The 24,690-nt window shown below is 37.0% G+C and overlaps 1 protein-coding gene across 2 annotated transcripts in view; it reads right to left on the bottom strand.

Annotated features, from left to right (window-relative positions):
- The window catches only part of tnksa (tankyrase, TRF1-interacting ankyrin-related ADP-ribose polymerase a), a 110,389-nt gene that overhangs the window by 34,865 nt on the left and 50,834 nt on the right, over positions 1–24,690 (bottom strand). For both annotated transcript variants that reach the window (XM_084136403.1, XM_084136402.1), the window contains 3 exons: positions 6,916–7,010; positions 6,631–6,697; positions 4,399–4,585 (listed from right to left, as the gene is read on the bottom strand). In XM_084136403.1, the coding sequence (XP_083992529.1) occupies positions 4,399–4,585; positions 6,631–6,697; positions 6,916–7,010 (349 nt within the window). The remainder of the gene's footprint in view (positions 1–4,398; positions 4,586–6,630; positions 6,698–6,915; positions 7,011–24,690) is intronic.

Genomic DNA, 24,690 nt, shown 5'->3' on the forward strand with positions numbered 1-24,690 from the left:
GCTGCGGAAACGATCTCTGCACTTCTGTATGCTGGATCGACGGACTGCAACCGCGTGAAAGCTCTAACCTGTTAACATGGGTACGTATAAGGAGCACTGCTGTGTGCCACTTTGCTCTGCTTCAAGTCACTAACAGCCATTTGAGCTTCAATTTCGCAGCACGAAATAGACATTTTGGGCGACGCGCAAGTAGACCGGAAACAGATATGCCGACTACTTGCGCCAGCGGAAGTTCGTTACTACGCTTGTGCACAGAGGCTTATGATTGAGATCGCGTGGGTGTTTGAATCGAGATTGCAATCTTTTAACGATTAATCATGCAGCTCTAGCTGTAAGGCAACATATGCTATACTGTGAATATAATGACAACAAAAGAAGTTGCATCAAAGCCTGTCGAGCCTTAAACTCACAATATAGTCCAGCCTCAAATAATGTATTTATTATTTTTTGAAAATGCAACTGAATCTTATGTAATTTTGTTGTGTGTGCTTTTGTCATTTTTTTTTTCTATTTAGCTTAACCCTTATGTGCTGTTGGGGATGTTTTCATCCACTACGGGGTATTTTTTAGTCTAAATTTGGCCATAACTTTCTCTGTGTTTCAGCAAATGGAATGAATTTTGGTGACAAATCTTATTTTTACACATATTTTGGGAAAATGCTTTGAAATTTTTCAAAAACTCAAAAGTACACTGTGGGCAAATTTACTACCCTTTCGTTATGTTTGTGGCTGAAAACAGCCACTACTTTAAACTGCTGTAAAAATATAGCAGATAAATATTTTTTTAAATTTTTTTTGCATAAATCTATTAATCAGCCTCAGTCCTGCTCAAAAATACTAAATGTTTAAAAAAAAATCAGGATTTTAACTCTTTAATTGCCAAATTCGTAAATGATGTCACTGATTTGGGAAAAAAAAACACACAAAATGACTCATTTTCAATATAAAATGTGATTGTGGACTGGATTTCTTTTTACCTTTTATCACAGTCTTGGACATGTCAAAGATTAGAAACAACATTGGTTTTGATGCATTGTTAGTTTTTGTGCAGCATCAGATTTTAACTTTTTCTCCCTCATTTACTGTTCGTGGCTGTTTTTGCCCCATTGACTTCCATTATAACCACATTTTTTGATTGCAAAGCCATGACACCATATAATCATGCATTTTTGATTGTTGGTGGTTTTCCCTGTTGGGAAGAGGTAAAATTTGTAATTTTTACTGTTGATAACCAGGTGGCACCATTAACCCTTTAGATAGGCCTGTGCAAAAAAAAGCTTAGTTTCTGGCTTTTACATGGAGTTATATGCAGTTTATATGGATTCTAATAGCATAATAAAGTGTGTGTGTGTTTGTGTGTGTGTGTGTGTGTGTGTGTGTGTGTGTGTGTGTGTGTGTGTGTACTCACCTTGATGCGTCTGAGATAATCAAAATATGCACCTCAGCTCTCAGAACTACATGGAGTAAACAAAAACAAAGTAAGTGTATTTATGCATCTGCTGCCTTTTGATGGTGAGAAATGCAGACTAAACAAACACAAAGCATGTGGATTTAAATGCGTGCATGCAAGCCTGCTGGTCATTTGATGGTGAGAAGAGCAGCAAGCAACATGAGAAAGGGCTTGACTTGTAGTGAAGTTTCAGAGATGATTATGCAGCCTGACCCCTCCAGCGAGCTGCATGATGTATCGTCTTCTCCCTCTGACACCACAGACTCAGGAGAGTCAGATCCTGATTTGGATGTGGCACCCTCATCATCCTCTCTAGCTTCCACTGAAGGCGAGGAGGATTCGGAGGATCCTGGATCTGGGTGGATTGGGAGAAACGGCGAAGTGTGGTTTTCCACTAACGCGGAGACAACTCTCTTTCTTCAGCCTGCCAGAGGCGGGACTCCAGGGCCGACGCGCTATGCCATCACAAGGGTCCAGAACATGGATTCCGTGTTCAATCTGTTTTTTATGGAGGAGATGATTGACCTCATTGTCAGCATGACTTGCGTCAACACATACATGTTTGTACAGTCATACAAACATGTATGACTATGCCTTGTGATGACATAGCGCGTCGGCCCTGGAGTCCCGCCTCTGGCAGGCTGAAGAAAGGGAGTTGTCTCCGCGTTAGTGGAAAACCACACTTCGCCGTTTCTCCCAATCCACCCAGATCCAGGATCCTCCGAATCCTCCTCGCCTTCAGTGGAAGCTAGAGAGGATGATGAGGGTGCCACATCCAAATCAGGATCTGACTCTCCTGAGTCTGTGGTGTCAGAGGGAGAAGACAATACATCCTGCTGGAGGGGTCAGGCTGCATAATCATCTCTGAAACTTCACTACAAGTCAAGCCCTTTCTCATGTTGCTTGCTGCTCTTCTCACCATCAAATGACCAGCAGGCTTGCATGCACGCATTTAAATCCACATGCTTTGTGTTTGTTTAGTCTGCATTTCTCACCATCAAAAGGCAGCAGATGCATAAATACACTTACTTTGTTTTTGTTTACTCCATGTAGTTCTGAGAGCTGAGGTGCATATTTTGATCATCTCAGACGCATCAAGGTGAGTTCACACAAACACACACACACACACACACACACACACACACACACACACACACACACACACACACACTTTATTATGCTATTATAATCCATATAAACTGCATATAACTCCATGTAAAAGCCAGAAACTAAGCTTTTTTTTGCACAGGCCTATCTAAAGGGTTAATGGTGCCACCTGGTTATCAACAGTAAAAATTACAAATTTTACCTCTTCCCAACAGGGAAAACCACCAACAATCAAAAATGCATGATTATATGGTGTCATGGCTTTGCAATCAAAAAATGTGGTTATAATGGAAGTCAATGGGGCAAAAACAGCCACGAACAGTAAATGAGGGAGAAAAAGTTAAAATCTGATGCTGCACAAAAACTAACAATGCATCAAAACCAATGTTGTTTCTAATCTTTGACATGTCCAAGACTGTGATAAAAGGTTAAAAAAAATCCAGTCTACAATCACATTTTATATTGAAAATTAGTAATTTTGTGTTTGTTTTTTTCCAAATCAGTGACATCATTTACAAATTTGGCAATTAAAGAGTTAAAATCCTGATTTTTTTTTAAACATTTAGTATTTTTGAGCAGGACTGAGGTTGATTAATAGATTTATGCAAAAAAATTTGAAAAAAATATTTATCTGATACATTTTTACAGCAGTTTAAAGTAGTGGCTGTTTTCAGCCACAAACATAACGAAAGGTTGTAAATTTAAACAATGCACAAGGGTTAAATTTATTTTAGTTTTAGTTTTAGTTTAACAAGTACTTAATTAGTTTTTTTTCTATCTATATTTTACTTTATCTTTATTTTAATTAATAAAAACAATACATTTTTAATTGTTTTAGTTTTGGTAAACAACAACAACATTGATTTACATATATTTATATGGTTCAAATGTTAGTAAGTTTTTTTGATACTTTTAAAATTTATATTTTTATCCAGCAAAGACATTAAATTAATCAAAATTACATTTATGAAGTTACAAAAGATAATGGCTGTGTCTAAAAGCTTAAAAATGCTGCCTTCGGAGGATGTATTCCAAGGTAGGAAGGCTTAAAAGCATGTCCGAATCAAATGCTAGCTACACTTCCTGTCTCCTGAGATATTCCGTCTGGTCAATTTTTGAAGATGTATCCTTCACTGCCTGTGATATCCCACAATCCTGTGCGTTCCATTCCATGACAGTTCGGCCGTGTGTCCACCAAAGCTTTTTTCCCCGAGGCTAGCGTATTTTTCCAATCACTAGCACCAAACGCTCAGCGTTTTTTCCCGGTCACCGAGAGTTGAAGAATGTTCAACTTTGGGTAAAATACAGCGCTCATCACTTTCACTTTTTACCCATCTGTCCAATCACAGTGGAGGAGGGGCGAGACAAATACCACTCCAACCGACCACCACATCCTGCTTGTAAAGCAATAACAAATGACAACAAGCACATCTCTTCATCCAAAACTAGAGCCAGAGCAAGTACGTTACGTTGTGTTTAATTTTTTATATTCAGAAACAAACTATTTAAAAATCAGATACTAGGAACAGTTACGTGCATATTCCATATCGAAGCACATATAGTGTCTCAACTGATAAAAAAAATGCTGTGCCACCGAATAGTTCAAGCGCCCGCAGCAAGGCGTTTTCAGCTTGCTAAAAATGCTTTGGTGGACACATGGCCTTAAGCTAAAAAAAAAAATTATTTTAAATTGTCACACTTATTTTAATTGTTTAAAATTCGTCTTGGCATGATAAATGCAGCCTTGGGGAACCAAAGAATATTCTCTTAAAAACATAAAAAATTGTACTGATCCCAAAAGTGAGTGGGGTCAGTTTAATTAAAAGAAAAGGTAAACTCACATGTGAGCCTCTCTTTGAGTTCAGGGGTCGGGGCCATGTCCACCGCGCTCTTCCCATGGCAGTTGACCAGCGTGGGGTCGGCTCCGTGACTCAGCAACAGGGAACAAACCTCCACGCGATTCTTGGAGGCAGCCTCGTGCAAAGGGGTGAACTGCCAGAGGTCCATGGCATTGACGCACGCCCCATGCTACAGAAAAACATTCATGGTGAGATCACACTATAAGGATGGTGCCATTTCAGAGGCCCCAGATTAATTTTCAAATACGATGAGAACACGATGCGGTTCCACTTGACTAGTTAGAGCAGTTTTAGCATAGATTATGAATTTATATCTATTAGGGAGCATTCAATGCCCCAGAAGCCAAGTCAATAGCACTGAGGGAAAAGAATATCGAACACATTTTTAGAAAATGGCACTTTTCCAGGAGGGAGACATCAACTTGCACTCAAAGGCAGGGGGTAGACAGTACAAAACTATGGCATAGATCTTCTAAAAAGAAAAAAGTATTTTTACCATCAAATGCTAAATAAAAAGTTAGACAGTAAGTTCACACTGATCTTTGCCATACAATGAAAGTGAATGGCTTCTGGGAACTCATTAAAACATGAAAATCAATGACATCAGGTGTGACACGTTTTGATTGGCCATATTTGAAAAGAGGTGAATATGAATGAGATTTGAGATCAGTGGAGATGATTATCAGTGAATGACTTAAATTTCTGTCTTTTCATACAAAAACATATTGGATGGCTTCAAAAGACTTGGAATATAATACAAAGTTGTAAGGACTACTTTGAAGGTGCTTTTGTCATATTTGGAGTTTGACGGTCCCTGGTCGCCGTCCACTCTCATTGTATGGAAAACATTCTGCTGAAAAATGTATCTTCTTGTGTTTCATGACACGAGGGTCAGTAAATCATTTTTGGGTGAATTATCCCTTTAAAACACTTCTTGAGCTGGAGAGAGTTATTTTTTTTTTCTTTTCTTGAACTGCAAGTGAGGAGTGAAACAAAAGCTCCTGAGGAACTCAGAAACATTGAGATAACGCCAGGTATAGTTCATAATAATGCATCTGCGTAAAATAAAATGATTCTTAATAGTATTCTGATCATTGTAAGGTACATTTAATCTAATTTAATGATTGAGGGGGCTTAATGAGATCTGGGGAGCTAGTGATTTTGTGATAAGCTCTCAAGAGACTGAGAATACTCTGCTCTGCTGTGTATCAAACTCCAAACATTGTTCTAGAGACAGATTGGCTGCTCCACAGGGCTCTGTTGACACAGCAAGCATGGGAGAACACACCGTGAGCATAGTGTTCCATATAACAGCTTTGTAAATAAAGGGAGCCGGACTTAAAGGCCATACTCTGTGAATATTCTGACTCAAGGGAAAGAAACTGAACAAACTGAACTTTGACAAGACATGCAGAATGAAGCTGCATATGCAAAAATGAAGGAGATTCATTGAAGATGTCACTTTCTTATTGGGCTGGAAGATAAAGTAAACTAAGCCAGGGATATTAACATTAACAAAAACTAAAACTCTAAAACGTTTTTGTTAACTAAAATAAAGCTGGAATAAAATAAAATATAAATATATTAGATGAAAAATGTTAACTAAATGAAAAGTAGAAATGTTTAAATAAGGTCAAGTTGAAGCACTAAAATTACTAACTAAAAAAACTAAAAAACTAAAACTATTAATATAATTAATATAAATTCAAATGAATGAGCTGATTCAAAATACAATTAGAAACTATAATAGTTTATAAATAATGCTAAAATAAGTGATGGCGAAAACATGGAACATGGAAAAAATACAACCAATAGGAACTTATTTTGTTTAAATTAGTGCTGCCAAATCAATTAAATGCAATTAATCGATTCTAACATAAAAGTTTGTGTTTATATAATATGTGCGTGTAACAAATGTGTGTACATCGCGATAGCACTAGCTTAAGATATATGAGGAGCAGGACTTTGGAACAAGGGCGATATACTGAGGCTGGGTTACGATATAGTGGGCTGACTATTCATTGTGACAAGACAGAATCCAAGTGACTGACAGTTGCAGCTGCAACTAGTTAGGACAAAACCTCAGATTAACATGTTGCTTCATTGGATTGTGCATCAGTACATGCTGCTCAAATGGAACAGTGTTGTTTGTCTTCCATACAGGTCACACTCAAATATATATGCATACATACTCACTCAGGTTTTTGTCCTTACCTTCAGCAGTAGCTCTGTAACCTCATAGTGTCCATATGAACAGGCGTTGTGCAGAGGAACAAGACCACTGAGGATTGCAAGAACAGAAAAACACACACACACACACAAAAAATCATTTATGCACAAAATGGGCTTTTACTTTAAGAAATATATGGACAAAGGAAGGCTAATGAACCAAAGCTTTTACCAGTGTGAAAATAGCAAAATAGCTAATGGAAACAATCTTTATTTAAAAGTAAAAAAGTAAAGTAAGGAGAAAAAAAATGGAGACATAAGCAGACCTACCCTTTGTCTTTAGCGTGAACATCAGCGCCATGTTGTAGGAGAAGTTGAACAATTCGAACTCGGTTGTATCCGGCTGCCAGATGCAATGGAGTGGACTACAGGAGAGAAAAGAGAAAATGGAATTATGACAAAACTAAGATATACCGTTCAAAAGTTTAGGGTCAGCATGATTCTCTTAAGAAATAAATCCTTTTATTCAACAAGGGCACATTAAACTGATGAAATGTGGCAGTAAAGATGTGACAGTTTATGTTGTAAAAGATTTTCATTTCAAATAAACAGTAAACACTGTTCTTTTGAACTTTATATTCAACAAAGAATCCTGAAAAAAATTATCAAAGTTTGCACAAAAATATTAAGCAGCACAACTGTTTTCAACATTGATAATAATAAGAAATGTTTCTTGAGTCCTTAATCATTATATTCGAATGATTTTTTCTAAATTGCTATAATTTTTCTAAATATTACATATATTATATATACATGTATTATATATAAAACATATTACTGACCTCAAATGTTTAAACAGTAGTGCATGCAAATCAAATAAAGTGATGACAAAAAAAAGAACTTTCTATTCTTTATGCTTCTTTAAAAATTATTATTAGCATAGCCTTTTTTCTGAAAGGGAGGTCTTGGTTTGTTTAACATGTTAGGAATTAAGTCCATACTTGGGTTCCTCTCCTACAGAAAGAGCTGAGCTCATGACTGAATTTTGCCGTAAGGACGTCACACTTTATTGCAGCTCTGTGGCTTGTAACCCCACCTAACAATCCAACCCTGTACTGTCCTACTGAGAATGATATAGATCATGGGTATCAAAGTACAGGCTAACATAATAATTAAGGTATTCAACACCATATATTCAGTGTACCGCAGCACACAGCAGGATATTACAACGGTTCCCACAGCACAGTGTGATCATAGCAAAAACGTCCATCACCTGTATACTGATGATTGTTTTACGATTTGTATTTATTAAAAGGGTTTTAAATTAAGATTAAGTAAAAGGCAGCCTGATGGCACAAACATTAAACATTAGTTAAAATGATGCTAATCAAAATTTTGACTTTTAGGCGTCAAGTAATTCATGCATTTGGCATTCAAGAACAAAAACAAAAAGAAAATCGACAAGACAATCGAAAACAATCAAACAAAATGAGGATCAGGTGGCACAAACAAAATCAAATCCCCATTTAAGTCTCCAATGAAATGCGTCAAGGCACACAGTCATAAACCATCACAGCAATGTATTTATGCGAGCGAAGCACAATGCGCAAACTCCATGTGTTCCCGCACCGCCTCCTGCGGTAAGCATGGATCATTCACCATACAACTGAAAATGCACGAAACAATGAAAAATCAATCTAGATGAAATTGAAAAACTTTGAATTGTGCCTTTCAATTGCAAAATAATGATAACAGCAATACGCAGTGACAAACTCTCAAAGGCATGCACACCAGGGTGTTGGAGGTTGTAAAAGACAAGGAAAAAAAAAACGAGTGAAAGTGTGATTGGTGGAGTGGAAAGCTATAGCGGTAGAGGAGGTATATTAAAGCTCACTTATCGAGCAGATTGTTCACTAAGCCTCCTCTTTAAGACAGAGGTTTCACACCAGTGTTTCCCTCTAACACCTTCACCCCAATCCATTGCATTCACAAAGCAGCAGTGTGTCAATAAAGAACCAAAATGGCCACAATGTGGCAATCAAAGAGATGAATATAATTATAAAAATAATAAAACCAACAGAGAATAAAATGAGTGCAATCAGGCTCAGTACTTTTATAAAAAATAAATAAACTTACCAGCATTTTTTGAGATGTCGACTGATAGACAATGTCGCCAGAATGACAAATAAAATCAAAAGAGAACAAAAACAAACAAAAACAAATAATGACAATGATAGCATTATGTAATTCTGGCACATCCTGTAACATTTCCTTGTCTTTTGCACTGTAACTTTGGACATTGGTACAAGCTCAATGTAACAAAGCGCAGGACCGCATTGTGACAGACTGAAATGACATGATCAGTGATGGGAATAACGGCGTTATAAATAAACGGCGTTACTAAGAGCGTTATCTTTTTCAGTAACGAGTAATCAAACAAATTACTGTTCTGTTACCGTTACTGACAATAAAATGCGGCGTTACGATAATTGATAATTGATAGCGGTTTTCATCCGAGTAGGCCCTCTCTCAGCCATAGGACCGGCAAAGTGTTTTTTTTGTGTGTGTGTGTGTGTGTGTGTGTGTGTGTGTGTGTGTGTGTGTGTGTGTGTGTGTGTGTGTGTGTGTGTGTGTGTGTTTATGAGGCGCCGGACTGGACAAAAATGAACGAACGCCGCGAGCACGCTCGCTCGACAATGTGCGAGAGAGACCGAGGGTGTCCGAGCATTATATAGTTTGTTTATAAATAAATGACAAATTTCAGCATTAGAATAATCTTTGTAGCCTAGTGGTATCATTTGCAACGTTTTAATTAATTTACATGGTTATAAAAATAAAACCTAAAAATAACAGGGAACGTTCTCTTTAGGTTATAAAATAAAACCCGAAAATGACCTGCAGGGAACGTTCCCAGAAAACATTGTTTGACCGGTTGTGAACACGTGCGGCAAACGCCTAGAATTTGGCTTAAATAACCTCTGACGATGACGTTTTCTGTAGGTTATAAAAATAAAACCTAAAAATATTATTTTATTATTATTATTTATTTTTGGTACATTGTTCAGTATTATATTGAGAGCACTTCTTGTTAAACTGTTTACTTTTGTGAGGAAGAAAATACTTCAAGTAGGCTACAGTATGTCTACCAGTTGTGAAGGTGTGTGACAGTTTTATCATTTTAATTTGCACTACAAAGAGTGTATGTATATATATATATATATTTTTTGGTACATTTCTTAAGAAGCAGCATTTATTTTTATTTCATTATCATTATTTGTTGGCCAGTTGTGGTCTGTGCATTAGGGCTGCACGTTTTCAAGTTTTTCATTAACCGTTAACCGAGGCCCTTAGCGGTTAATACTCGGTTAACCATAGTGTGCGCGCCGCAACCCCGAGATAGGCGTAATTTGCGGGTGAGACATATCCCCACGACCCCACCACTATTTTCTAAGGTCGATATTGTATTGTCCCCACCACTTTTGAAACATCTCGCGGCAGGAATACCAATACAAATAAACAAAACATCTCCAGTTAACTAGCAGAGCATTCATTTCGTTCGGTTTTTTTTTTTTTTTTGGCGATCTAGCGCTGAAATGTTTTGTTTTTTAAATCAAGTGATCAAAGTGCTCGTTGCCGCTGCGATCGAGAAGGGTCTTGTAAAACGTGCGGAGGTATTATTAATTCGTGGCCACGAAACAATTCACCTGAATATTCACCCGTTCACACACACACACCAAAAAAAGGAATAAAAAGCTGTACGAGAATAGTCGGCCTTCACTGAAGAGCTATCTTCACAGGTAAGAAAAACAGTTTAATAATTATTATTAATTCGTGGCCACGAAATAATTCACCTGAATATTCACCAATTCACAAAAAAATAGGTCTTTAGCATTCACTAATTAATAGTATCAAACTGTTTTTGGCCACGTTGTAATTCGTTAAATCAAAATGAGGGAGGGAATTTGTTCAACGTGTCCACGATTTATTAAAACGAGGGAACAAATAAGTCGTCGTAACAACTAATTATTTAGATCAGTGGACAGGGAACATAAGAACAAACAGTGAGAGAGCCCCGGCCGCGCGCGCGCACTCTCACCGCCTTCAAACAACACGAGCGCTGTATTGCTCTCTCTCCCTCGCGCATATCAACACAATAGTAAAAGGTCGGAAGACCGATTGTGTTTTATAGATTAGTAGTTTGTTCAGATAAAGTGTTTGATTAGCAAGTACATGTTTAGGAAATGCATAATACAAATTGTATGGGTTAATGTAACGGTAAACGGACTCTGCGGGTAAAACTGTTGTGATGAAATTGCGCATGCTCGAGGTAAAACTGCTGGGGTAAAGCTGTGGCTCTGCGGCTCTGCAGACAGATATTATTGTGCTGCCATCAGTGGCGCGGATACTGATATGTTTGTTTCTGGCTCGCGCACGCTCGCGCACAGCCTTCACTCTCGCACAGCCTTCACTCTCGGACGCGCGCTTTCTTTGCCCGCTTCATATTAGAAAACTGGTCTAGCGGTCTCTGGTGGTGCAAAAATGTATTACAACTAAATTCAGTGCACGCCATTGACGCCACTTAACCGAGCAAAATGTTTCACTCGGTTACGCAATTTTTAACGGTTAATCGGTTAATCGGTTAACCATGGACACCCCTACTGTGCATTATTAAATATTATGGTTCTAAACCATATATTGTGTTTTATTGTTCTACTACAGTAATGATAATATTTAAAATAATATACTGAATTAAATAGGTGTCTCTCACATTGTCCCACAGCAACATTAAAATAATGTAGATTAGTGTACAATGTTTTATAATAATAATTTATTCTATTTAGTGCCCATTTCATTCATTTAACATATTTAATATTGGGGGCATTTAGTTATTAGACATATTTAGTAACGCAATAGTTACTTTCCCTGATAATTAGTTACATTTATAATGATGTAACTCAGTTACTATTTGTGAGAAGTAACTAGTAACTATAACCAATTACTTTTTTTAAGTAACATGCCTAACACTGGACATGATTTCAACACAAAGAGGATATGCGAACAGAGCAAGGAGTCCATCCTTCTTTTTACTTTTCGAGGGAATTTGGGCTGACTTGACAGAAGAGCTGTTACTGATTTAATAGCACTCAACCAAAAATCATTCCAGGCGGCTGTGACCGCGAGAACGCACTTGTGCTGCTAGTTTATATGATTCGTCCTATTGCTGAACACTGGTCTGCTGACGTGTTTAGATCTTTCACTGAATTTGTATTATTGGTCCAAAAAAAAAAAAAAAAGGCTTGTTCACTGGAACAAAACAGAAGAAAAAAATTCCATTATTTTATTAATAGTAAAACTGTTTTATCTTCAACTTTATTAGTATCAAATAGAAGTATTATTCGTGCTTCTATTCCTAGCAGATAACCATTAAGAATTGTATTATTGCCACGTTAACTACAGCAACACTTCTGTAAACAAAAACACTTTAAGTCGTAATGAATAGAATTAAATAAATTAAATTAAATTAGAATGAAGAGTATTTGCCTAATGCCTAAAATGCACATTTGACCCATTTTAAATATTGATAAATGTAAACGTGCATCCATTTTTGTTGTCATTTTACAATTTATTATTTTTAACAGTAACCGTAAATAAAAAGACTGACCCTTGGGGAACACCTTGTTATTTTACCAGGTGGGAAATATTCATTTGAGGATATTCTGAGCAACCTGAATCTTGCATTCAAGAGGCTGGATCACCATGGCGACACACTCATACAGTAGCCATGGCTACCCTCAATCACTTTGGCCCCTCCTGCCAATCTGTCCAGAAAGCAAACAGGGCTAACAGGAAAGAGACATCCTGCAGAAAACACACACGCTCTCTTGTGCTCTCTGCAAAACATAAAGTAAAAGACTAAATGTAATGGCAGCTTAACCATAGGCTATTATATCTGCTTCTTGCACAGATCCTCCATCAATTTCTTTAAGAGCCCGACACACCAGCAGAATTGCCGTCTCACTCGAGAGCTGTTCCTATTGAATCACTTAAGATGAATGTATTGCCTAAAGATGTACAGCTGGAAATATTCTACTCCCACACACTCCAAATCGCAACATCCTGACACTGTTTAAAATGAGCAGAATGCTAAAATGCGCTCTTGCTTTGCTTTAGGGATACAGAATTGGCAAATAATGAAACTTTTGAGCATCCTCGGTAGGGGTGGGGGGATCGATTCACATATTAAAGGAGCTGTATGTAAGAAATGTATTTCAATTAATCATAAAATGGCCCTGATATGTCACTATAGACATTAAGAAATCATGTTCATTTCAAATACTTATATCACTGACAACAGTAGTACGGCCAGGATATTGTCATTTAAAAAGTGAAGTTGCAGCCCTCAACTGATGTTGATGTTGTCATCTTGTGTTTTGGCCTGAAGCGCCACCCTCCACCTATCTACCAATCACGAAATCAGTAGTGTTTCGGCATCCGGGTTGCCAGCTCAGCTCTAGTTACCACAGCTGCAGCTACAAACGTTCCTGCTGGATCCTGCAGCCTATCTGGCAACCTCGAGTCAGGGGGAGGGGGAGGGGATACACCGCTCTACAGTAATTTGAAAGTGATTGCAGTACCAGTTTTGGCCACAATCTTACATACGGCTCCTTTAATTGTGAATCTATCTTCAACCGATTCGCATCGAATCACAAATTTCAAAAAACGATTTTAGTCGATTAGTCGAAACGTTAGTGTTATGAATGCACTTCTCGCGTTCTGCCTTTGACTGAATCACTTTAATATGTATCAATTTATATTTAATTCATACAGTGAAGACGAAAACTTAGTTTATTTAATTTGTATATATTTTTATTTTTATTAGTCCTATTGTTTGTAATTTGCTTCTTTGTTCCTATTTTTAATATAAAAAATAAAATAATATTACCTGCCTTGCTTTATTACAGAAGACTGGTAGTCATAATTACAGTCAGCTTAATTGCATTTATTATAAAATTGGGTTGACTAAAATGGGAAGGTTCACATTTAATTCAGTAGGATTTTTTTCTTCAAGACCTATTAAACTGTCTACCACAGTCAAATAGGAAAAGTAACACAAAACAGTAAACTAGAATCAAATCTGTGATATCAAATCGAAATTGGATTCAAAATCGAGAATCGAGATTTTTAATCAAATCGTGACCTAAAGAATATATTTGAATCGAATCGTGAGGTACCAGAAGACTCCCACCGCTAATCCTTATTGCATTTGGCTCTGTCACAAAACAGCTTTCTGGTACTAGCAGAAAGATCAGACAGGTGAACTAGAGCGGAGATCTGTGTCCATTCAGATGGCTTCAAACAGAAAGCGACAGTAAAGCTATGTGGCAGGGTTGACCTTTTGCCAGCAGACCCTGAAGCATGACAGTGCAGGTCATTCAAATGAGAGTGTTTGAGTTATTCTGCTCATTCAAACACATGCTGCCAATAAGACAAAGCACTGCACACTGAAGCTGGCCTCTGCTGCAAAAACATGGAGCTGCAAGTATTTCATGAATTATTAGTAATATACTTTACACAAATTCACACTTCAATTTAAGGTGGGAGGGCATTTGTGAAAAAGAGAGAAACAGTGTGAACTTGTGAGAAAATGCAAGCAAACAAAATTAAAAAAAATCTCTGGAAAGGATTAAAGAGATTGTGAAATGTTTCTATGCTCCTCACAGAAGAAATCTGTGCTGCTGGTCCTGTCTTAATCAACATTAGAAAGTCTGAGCACAAATCTAAACAATGACCAAAGCAGGCACCGAAAATACAACTCCACTTATATAAATAAACTGTATTTCAAAGAATTGAGACAACAGAGGTTGAGAGAAATTATTGAAATAAAATTAACATTTAAAAGAAACTAATACTTTTATTTGACAATGATGCATTAAAACTTTTACACTGTTGTTGTTTTTTTTGTTTTTTTTGTTTGTTTTTTTGGGTGGGGGTGGTTGAGGGGTAATTTTTGCATATTTGATAATGTATTGGGTTTCTTTGAACATTCTTATTTGGGGTTAATAATTGTTCCCTTTATATTAGGTTTGTCCTGGACCCCTGCTTATTTTCTGATATTACCCTTTTTTTTACACCTTTTCTTTACATACGTTAAATTGTATAACTGTGTTCTGGAATGGTTGGAATTTTGTAATATGTGGAGAAATTTATAAATAAAGTGAGGAAAAAAAAAACAAAAAAAAAACTTTTACACTGTTATAAAATATTTCTATTTCAAATAAATGCTTTCTTTTCATAAAAAAATCCTAAAAGAAAAAAAAGATTTCCACAAATTATTGACCATTGTAAAAGATATTAAAAAAATAAAATGTTTTTTTGAATTGCGATAGTATTTCACAATATAACTCTTATAACTGAATTTAATCAAATAAATTCAGCTTTGGTATGTGTAAGATACTTAAATTATATACCGGTAAATCAGTCATACATGCAGCAAAACACAGTCTACCTTAAATCAGACATCCCTTAAACATTAGGAGCATTAATTTTACCTAATTTTAGTGCCTAGAAAACAACAACTCCCCTGTTTTTCCTCAGAGTAGAAATATCCCATTGTCCAAGGCTTCCTCTTGTCTTGCCATGGAGGACTAGTGACCTGTATCCATGCCAACGGTGAGTGCTTCTCCATAGCTGTTGCCATGGCTGCGGTACATGCTATAACTAGCATGAAATCAACACGGATGGAGCCTTTGAAAACAATGTGTTGCTAGGCTAAGTAACCCTTTAGTGCAACTTCGTTAGTGCTGATTTACTTATGAGAGTGTAGAGAAAAGGGGAAAGGGTCTCTTTCGTCCCTGTGCAAGTCTAAAGTAAACACCAGGTCCAGAGAGAGGCGTCTTACTAGCTGGAAGCAAACAGCAGGAAAGGGCTACCGAGCACACTAATGCCAGCTACGCGCTGACAGGATCAATAAGACATTACCCCTTCTTCCCGGTCTGCAAAAAGGGAAAAATACAATCTATTGGGGCTTCTTACTGCATATTAGGTTCTTTAATAAAGGAGCTAAGCGCCCAAAGGGGGGCGGCGCCTGGTTCCTCCAACCTAATCACAACACCAGCACCCCCCTCCCTATTAAAGCACTGAAGGCTTTAATGACCAGTGCAACCAATGGGATGTTATTTCAAATCATGTGCCGTCAAGGGTTCAAGTTTTCCCAGGGGTCTATTGCTGGAAAGCAGAGACAAATAGTCCTGTGTGATAATTAACTGCAATAAAGTCTGTGTGTGAGAGAGAACGAGAGAGTAAAGAGATGAAGGCAGACGGGGAAACACTACAAGTGCTACACATATGCAGCTGCTCTGTTTCTTCCATCCACCTACGTTTCTATGGGGGTGCATCACTGTGTAATGAGGGCCAGGAACAGACGCTCGAATAGACAAAATATTTGTTAATCCTCAGAATTATGGAAATGAAACCACAAAGTTGCAACTGAATTAATTTATTCTCACTAGCAACCACTGCACAGATCGCACGCCGCTTGTTTTTATCTCAGCCTGTGCAGCGAGGCTGACTCAACTTGATACTTTATCAAAGACGGCAAAGCACAGCAAGCTTCACCTGATGTGCAAACTAAAGACAACACTATTGAGACATCTTCTGAATGCATTTTGCATACACTCTATAATACAATAGCTTAGATTTTTTGTTTTTTTGTTTTTTTTGTCATGCATACATTACTGTTCAAAGGTTTGGAGTCTATTCATCAAAGAATCCTGAAAAAATGCATCACAGTTTCCAAAAAAATAAATAAAAAACTTAAACATTGATAAATGTGTCTTGAGCACCAAATCGGCATATTACAATGATTTCTGAAGAATCACCTAACACTGGAGAAATGGCTGCTGAAATTTCAGCTTTGCAATCACAAGAATTTAAATTGAGTTATAATTCAAAATATGTTAAAATAGAAAAGAGTTGTTTTTAAATTGTAATAATTTTCACAATATTACTGTTAAGGTTTCTTTTTTATCCAATAAATGCAGCCTTGGTGAGCATAAGAGACATTTGTTTCCCCAAAAACAAAAACAAAAAAACATACTAACCTCAAACTTTCCAACAGTAGAGTACTTACACTGATTATACTTAACCTGATGACATGTAAGGTCATGTAAACGGTTTTCTTTTACTGGATAATGGTCAAACTGTTTCAGGGAAACCAAAACCATTTTTTGCCTCAATTTCACTTGGCATGTAAATACCTTTACTGGCATAGACAAGATCACATTCTTTTGCAAAATTGCATTAAAAAATGTGTAAAAAATTCAAACGTATATTAGGGTTTCAATGATGAGCTGGGTCTTTGATATCTATCAGCGTTCCACTGATATATCCACTTGTTATTCATTGTGCTGTGAATCTCCTACCTCTGTGATTTTGCAAGTAGACTGTGCTTTTGCAAACCAAAGCCAACAAGAGAGCTGTCTTGAGGAACGCTGGATCCAGAGCGCTGAGACTTGGTGCAAAGCAAATCTGTCTGTGCTAATTCCTTCCCAAGCCTTTTACCACATCATTCTCCTCCAGTACACATAATCTTTAAGCTAAAGCCTGCAATATGTTAAGGCAAACGTTATCACACAATATAAACAGCTCTGTTTCACAATCCTTTCCAGAGTAATGATAAGGCATTCAGTGGAACAATGGCTTCCAATGTGCTGATATGGATGAGAATGTCTTCATCATACGTTCTTAAAGCCATTTATAGTGTCGTTTAGCTAAAAGACATCAAAAGCTAAAAGATACTTGATTATGAAATATGGTTGGCTTGTTAATGAATACAAAATTCTGTCACTATTAACTCATGTCTTTCCAAACCTTTAAGAATGATGTTCTTCTGTGGAACATGAAGATATTTTTTGGTCCACACAATGCATGGGGTCGAAAACCACACTGGACACCACTGACTTTTATTTAAAGGACAATTCCAGTGAAAAATGAACCTAGGGGTATTTAACACATGGTTACCGAGTCGATCGTTCCCTGCGATGCGTTTTCATGAAAATCGAATGTATAGAGTTTTATCTTTAAAAACAGTATAGCTCATAGCAGTAGTATATGGGGCATAGAGTAAGTAAAATTAAATCGCTAGTTAATACCACTAACAAGGCTCAAAATAGCCTCACACTAACACGGTAGCATAATGAGGGTCCTTACATACAAACCGAAGCATTGAGAACTTTGTAAGTGTACAGACAGTTTAATAAGAAGATACTTTATAAAGACAGTACATTACGCGTTTACATCCAGGATCCATCTTGGAAAACAGTCTCGACTAATCGAGCCACGAACGCCGTGCTACGTTAGATTTCACAAACGTAACTCCTATCGACCAGCTATCCTATCGACGGCGTTCGTGGCTCGATTAGTTACCCTCATTATGTTACCGTGTTAGTGTGAGGCTATTTTGAGCCTTGTTAGTGGTATTAACTAGCGATTTAATTTTACTTACTCTATGCCCCATATACTACTGCTATGAGCTATACTGTTTTTAAAGATAAAACTCTATACATTCGATTTTCATGAAAACGCATCGCAGGGAACGATCGACTCGGTAACCATGTGTTAAATACCCCTAGGTTCATTTTTCACTGGAATTGTCCTTTAATTTTTTTTTTTTTTGAGATTTCTTTTCAATCAGTAAGGTTTGGAAAGACATGGGAGTGAGTAATGCATGAAAGTTTTTAATTTTCATTTGAACTATCCTTTAAATGCCAGTTAGCAATTCCACAAAATGAAAATGTTCTGGAATTATATGGGTCATTTGGGGAAAGAAGATCAGATAAATGCAAAATAACAACAGCACAAGTAAGGAAGGAAAAAAGCTTACTGTTCAAGTTTAGTAATGTGGTTAAAGGTTCAGACAGGTTAAGTGGAACTGACTACAGTGTATATTTAACATAAAACTGAGCCCAGCTCAAACCTAATCTGAGAAAAAAGCAGCAGCGAGAAAGAGTAAAACGCAGAAAGAAAATGAAAAAGTCAATTGTTCACCATGGAACAACTGTGACATGATTGATGGGATATGCGGTAGGCGTGCGGTAAGTGATTGTTTTTCCCTGAGCTCCTGTAGAAGGCATCTTGATAATGTGCTCCAGTGTGCTGTGTTAATAACGTCCTGCACTTCAGAGAACTCCATCATTTTCAAACCTGGACCGTTGCAAATCACACACTCTGGAGTACGCTTTCTATTCCCTAACACACACACACACAAGCATAGCTTTCAATCCATGTTCTGAGTCATCCTCTAAAGCTAGCATGGCACTGATAAATTCTTTTCCACTTCAAGAAAAAGAGTGAGGGCAAGTCATTCATCTCTGGTTTGATTTCACACTGATTTCTCAGAGGTCAAAGGAGAACACAAGCAAATTAAAGAACGCAAGCAGGTAATGGAGCCAATCAAGACCATTTTTCCAACTGACATCACCTAGAAGATTTGGTGTGGAACCAAACTCAACTGACCATTTAGCTCAGACAGGGAGTCTGAAGTTTTAACCACTTTGGTTTGTGGTTATAGTGAACGCAAATCGAGACAAGAACATCTAACTGTAGGCTTAAATGTATCAAGTGTAAAAAAATACAACATAAACTCTACTAACTATACCACCTACTATCTGTTCAGAGTCTATGTAGCTTTCTCACTTGATAGTTTTGCTAAAAGGGTAGTTTATCCAAAAATTTTAATCTTTTCATAGTCGTCTTTTGACCTTACAATGAAAGTCAAGATGGTCCAATATGGTTATGACCCCATTGACTTTGATTGTATGGACAAAAACAGTATTTCAAAAAATCTTCTTTTGTGTTCCAATTGATGACAGGATTTTCATTTTGGTGAACTCTCTCTTTAAAATGACCCAAACTTGGTCTGTGCGGTATGTTGTATTATACTATATATTTGAGTACCCCAAGAAGCTGCATATTGCTGTACACAACAGTCAGCAATTCACTTCTTGTTTGGGTTCACATTAACCAGAAACTGAAGTGATTCACACTTCATTCCAGACAACCTTCTTTTCAAACTACAAAGCTGGATTCTAAGAAATACAAAATACTTTGTAGAATATCAAAAGTACTTTCACTCTTCCTAAAATCAGTGTGAACCAGTTCAGTTTGAGGCTAAAGTGAACTAAATTGAGAAGTGAACAAATAATTGTTGTATTTTGCAGCGTTTCACACTTCCATAGGTACTCACAATGATAGCAAAAACATACTGTTGAACAACAACTAAGTGTGAAAGCAGATGAGAATTAGAGACAATCAAATTATGATCGACTGTATCAAGTGTGAAAATGACAACGTAGTATGTGGAAAATTCAACAAAAGTGCTACCTCCTAAAATCTAGCTTTAATTAATTTAAACAAATTAGATCAAAAATTAACTTCAAAATGTGCCACGGGGTCTTGATTTTTCAATTTTTATTTGAGCAGTCATTCTGCTAAATGTGTGAATGTTCTCTCACATTTTGATGAAAGGCCTGTCCACTCAGTGCCCTTGTCATGAATAAGTGCCACCGCAAAAAGGGCTTTTTCAGCAAAGATGGAGCTCAGCTTTTAGTGTGCCCTTAAACGTATCGTGATGAGCAGTGTCTCTGTCTTCACTGACAACCTCTTCTCCAGACAGGAGACTAATGACTCTGCTTTTTCCATCGTTCAGACAGCTACAACTACGGTGAAGCACTCCTTCCTTTCACACATCGACACTCCCTCTCTGTCTCCCCGGGCCAAACCACTGTTGCCTTAAGCGACTTAACCCCCTTCACAGCCCAGTAAATGAGCCCTTTAAAGAAGCCACAAGACACCAACCATCTCTGCACCCTCAAGTCACCCTGGATGGTTGATAAGTGATAAGGAGATTATACGTGTCCCTGAAGGGGAATGAGATGTGCTTCCATGCCTGACCCACCACCAGACGCCTATGGGGGAGACCCACACTGTCCCTGTTACTGGTGTGACTTCTAATGGTTGCAAATGACATCTTTGGTTGCGGAGAGCAGCTGCTCCATGGGGATCGGACCTCTTCATCAGTGCCCCTGGTCAAAGCGTGATGACTGATCTTGACAGGAAGCAGGGAACTGTTCTGGGCCCTGCCACGCTGTGAGAGAGAGATGCTTGCAGCATTGAGAGGTTCAGGACTAATGATGAGAGTCTCAAAGTGTAATGGACAAATCAGTAGGGCTCACACTGTCTTCTGGTTTCAATAGGCTTCAAGCGTTTAAATCACGCATCTAGTTAACTATCACCTACTAACTCTTGCACCTGCTGTCCGCAGTCTTATTAGGTCATTTTTCTTCTACATACAGGGTTTAAAGTACAATGGATCTTTAGGACACCAATGTTTCAATTCAATTTTACTAAATACTACAGTCTCTAGTAAAACTGGTAATCACTATTTCCATTCTCAAGTCTTTAAATCACAGGACAGCCAGTTTTCTTTCCTCAAATCATCATGACTCTGCAGGGCATTGAATCCTCGCAGGTTGTGGTAAATTGCAATATAAGAGTGCCAACCACGTGCCGGCTTCTCACATGCAGGCAAGAGAGAGGCAGGCAGAGGCCCAACCTGAATACAAAGCAGTTCAAGGGGGTACATTTAACACGCAAACGCTTCACTGAGCAGGAGCTCCTCCAGGGTCACAGCTGCCATGAAATGCTGAGACAACACGGCCAGCCAGAAAATATGACAGAAGAGAATAAAATGCGGTGTTACAAGATGTAGATATCTGAGGGAGTCTTACAAATACCAAAAGAAAATCCCAACATAAAAAAATATATATTTTAAAATGTGTATCAATCCACATTTTTCAAAAAGGGAGATATAGGACAAGTATTTGTTGTAGTGCAGTGCACTTCTCTTCTCCAGAGTGCCACAAAGAAAAACAAAGGTATATTTCACCTAAATATACTCAACATTTACTCACCTTTGACGTTTAAACCTACAGTACATAATTTTCTCTCACTGTACAGAAAAGGAACATGAAGGAAGACATAAAATATAGTGCACTAAGTACTAAATGGATTATTATAGTACATTTATGGTGCCTAATTTTTTTTTAATTACCTTCCATTAAAAAAAAAAAAAAAAAAAGCAGCTTGGACATTCTGCAAAATACTTCCATTTCGTCGCTGTCAGGCGGAAACCTCGTATCTCTGTCATTTTTATATTTTTCCATAAATGTTTTGCTAATATTTAACCAATGAAATATACTAAAGAGCTTGTGACAGAACCTCTTATCTCCATTGGACCCTTCAAACTGTCAGTAAAACTTCATAACTCCACCCCACCTCTATCGTGAATGAAGTGCTGCATCCAGTTTTGACTGTATCTGCTTGTTTGCAATCCAAGGGTAAACGCAGAATTGGTTCAAGAAACACTACACTATATACATAAAGGCTAATCATTTAAGTATTTGCGGAGCTGAGAAGAGTGCATTTGTTGTCAAGTTCTAGCCAGTACTGTCTTAAATTGCCTTTGCATGGCACTTTGTCTTAATAACATGATATTATTGCCAAATTAAAGAAAAAACTGAGCTACAATAAACTTTGTAACTTGTAAGTTGAAGAAAACAAAATGCAATGCACTTACTGCTTCAGATGCAGCCATTCTAACAATGGACAAAACATGTATGTTGGAAAATCTCAGAAATTCTCATGTCAAAAACCTTTAAACTCCAATAAAATAATTACACATGCTGGTATCTGACCATATATAAAACCAAAGTATCAACTTTAACAACACTCTGTTTATTTATATAAAAAAAAATTTTTTTTTTTGAAAAGTAATGTTTTTTGGAGATATGAGGTTTCCACCCGACAGTGATGATATAAAAGAAATAATATGGGTTTTGCATCACATTAAGGTTTGTAGATGATGACAATTTTAATTTTTGCCTTTAAATATATTACCAATATATAATATTACACACAGAGATTAATAAAATATGTCTATCACAAGCAAGCAAGCAAGCCACTGATGCATTGCTGTGGATTAATGTAACTAATAACACCAAAAATATTAAATAAATTACATTAATAAGATTTAAAGATAAGACTTTAATTAAAATTAATTATTTTAATCTGTTTTAAGCTCTAATTTAAATAAACAATAAACAACACATGAGCAAGAGACAGTGGATTGAGGCAGCAAATCTTACTACACACTAGATAATTGCCATTTTGAGAGACCTATTTAATCTGCAATAAATTGAAGAACAGAACTGTCAAGACCTTAACCTCCTACGCAACAAGACATTGTGGAAAAACTGAAAATAGAACACTCTGAAGAAATCTGCACATAGTAAGCAGAGACGAGTGGTAAAAAAATCCAGAGAAATAAAGAGTACAGCTTTAAAAATAAGCCTTATTCTATATGGTTTGTATTACACTCAAACCAACAAAGATTAAACAAAAAATACAGAAGAGAGACAATACAAAATTAAACCTATGAGGATGAGTTCTTATTAATGGTTTTAAATAAAATTACTTCACTGTAAAAAAAAGTTTATGGGAATACGTTTTACAAGAAAATACAATTTCAGTGTTTCTTTTATTTGAATTGAATAAACAGCAGAAGAAGCCTCTAGGTTCGTGCTGTTATTTGAATGTTACTGTAAATTTCTCATAAATTACAAGGGCTATTTTTTTTTTTTTTTCAGTGTATGTACTGACATCCCCTCTGGACAGACCAGTCAGATTGCAACTAAATCTCACTGATATGAGGCTGGCTTTCACATTTGCCAAAATCATTGATTTTGCAGTGATCTTGATTCAGTGAAGCACAACAAACACACAGTACTGCATATATTTAGCAGTGCAAAAGAAATCACAGCACATGAGACAGCCCTTCAAATAAAAAAACAGGAAGCCCTAATTTTCACAGCATGGGACCAGAAACGAGCTTTCAATATATCACTGTTGGTACAACTTTGTAGCTTCTAAAATTGGTCAACATCAAAAAACTAACAATACATGAGAAAGATGAATGTGAGGTAATTTGCAGGATGCTGAGAGAGATGTCAGTCTTTTAAGGCTGAAATGAGATTGAACCAGTGGAGAGGCTAGCACCTCTCATTAGAATAGATGTTGGAAATGGTAGAAGCCTCTAGGTTAATGTTGTTATACTTAATAGATGTGGTAGAATAACCAAGCAGAGCCCATTACAATTAGGTTTCAGATTTGCCTGTTAAGTTTTACTTTATAATTAGGCCAACCAAAGCGTTTTTTCCCCAGGCTAGCGTATTTTTCCAATTGTTTTCAATGGGAGCGCCGCGTTTAAAACGGCAGCAGCATGATGAGGCGCTTCGTGTCTATTTCACACTGAACGCTCAGCATTTTTACCGGTCCCGAGAGTTGAAGAATGTTCAACTTTGGGTAAAATGTAGCTCTCATCACTGTCACTTTTGACCCAGCGTTCCAATCACAGTGGAGGAGGGGCGGGAGAAATAGCCTACCACACCAACCAACCACCAACAACAAACGTTAACTAACGGAACAAAAAAATGTAAAACAAAAGCCAGAGCAAATACTTGACATTGTATCGACATTTTTGTATAGAAACTATACAGAAACAAACTATCTGTGAAATGAGATACTAGTAACATATACGCGGATATTTTGTATCATAGCAAGCAAAGCATCTCAACTGAAAAAAATAAAAATAGAAAATGCTTTGATGCCAAAGCCCTCTCAAGCGCCCACAGCAAGGCGCTTTCAGCAGAGCACCTTGCTTTTTCAGCTGGCTAAAAACACTTTGGTGGACACACGGCCTTAGGGATGTCAAAAGTTTGGTATTAATATGAATTTTAAAACAAGTGAATGGTCAAATGCTTGGCAGATTTAAATTAAGAGATATGTATATGTATATGTATATATATATATATATATATATATATATATATATATATAAAGATTCTGATATGAATTGCTAAAGTTAATTGCTAAAAATATGATTTGAATTTAGTGAAATGCAAAAAAAAGAAATGCAAAAAAAAAACACGAGAGCTGTATATTTACTTGAATAATTACATGAAGCAAGTTTACATATTTAACTAGGGATGG

The sequence above is a fragment of the Abramis brama genome (assembly GCF_963993115.1).
Source record: "Abramis brama genome assembly, chromosome: 15".
NCBI lineage: Eukaryota > Metazoa > Chordata > Actinopteri > Cypriniformes > Leuciscidae > Abramis > Abramis brama.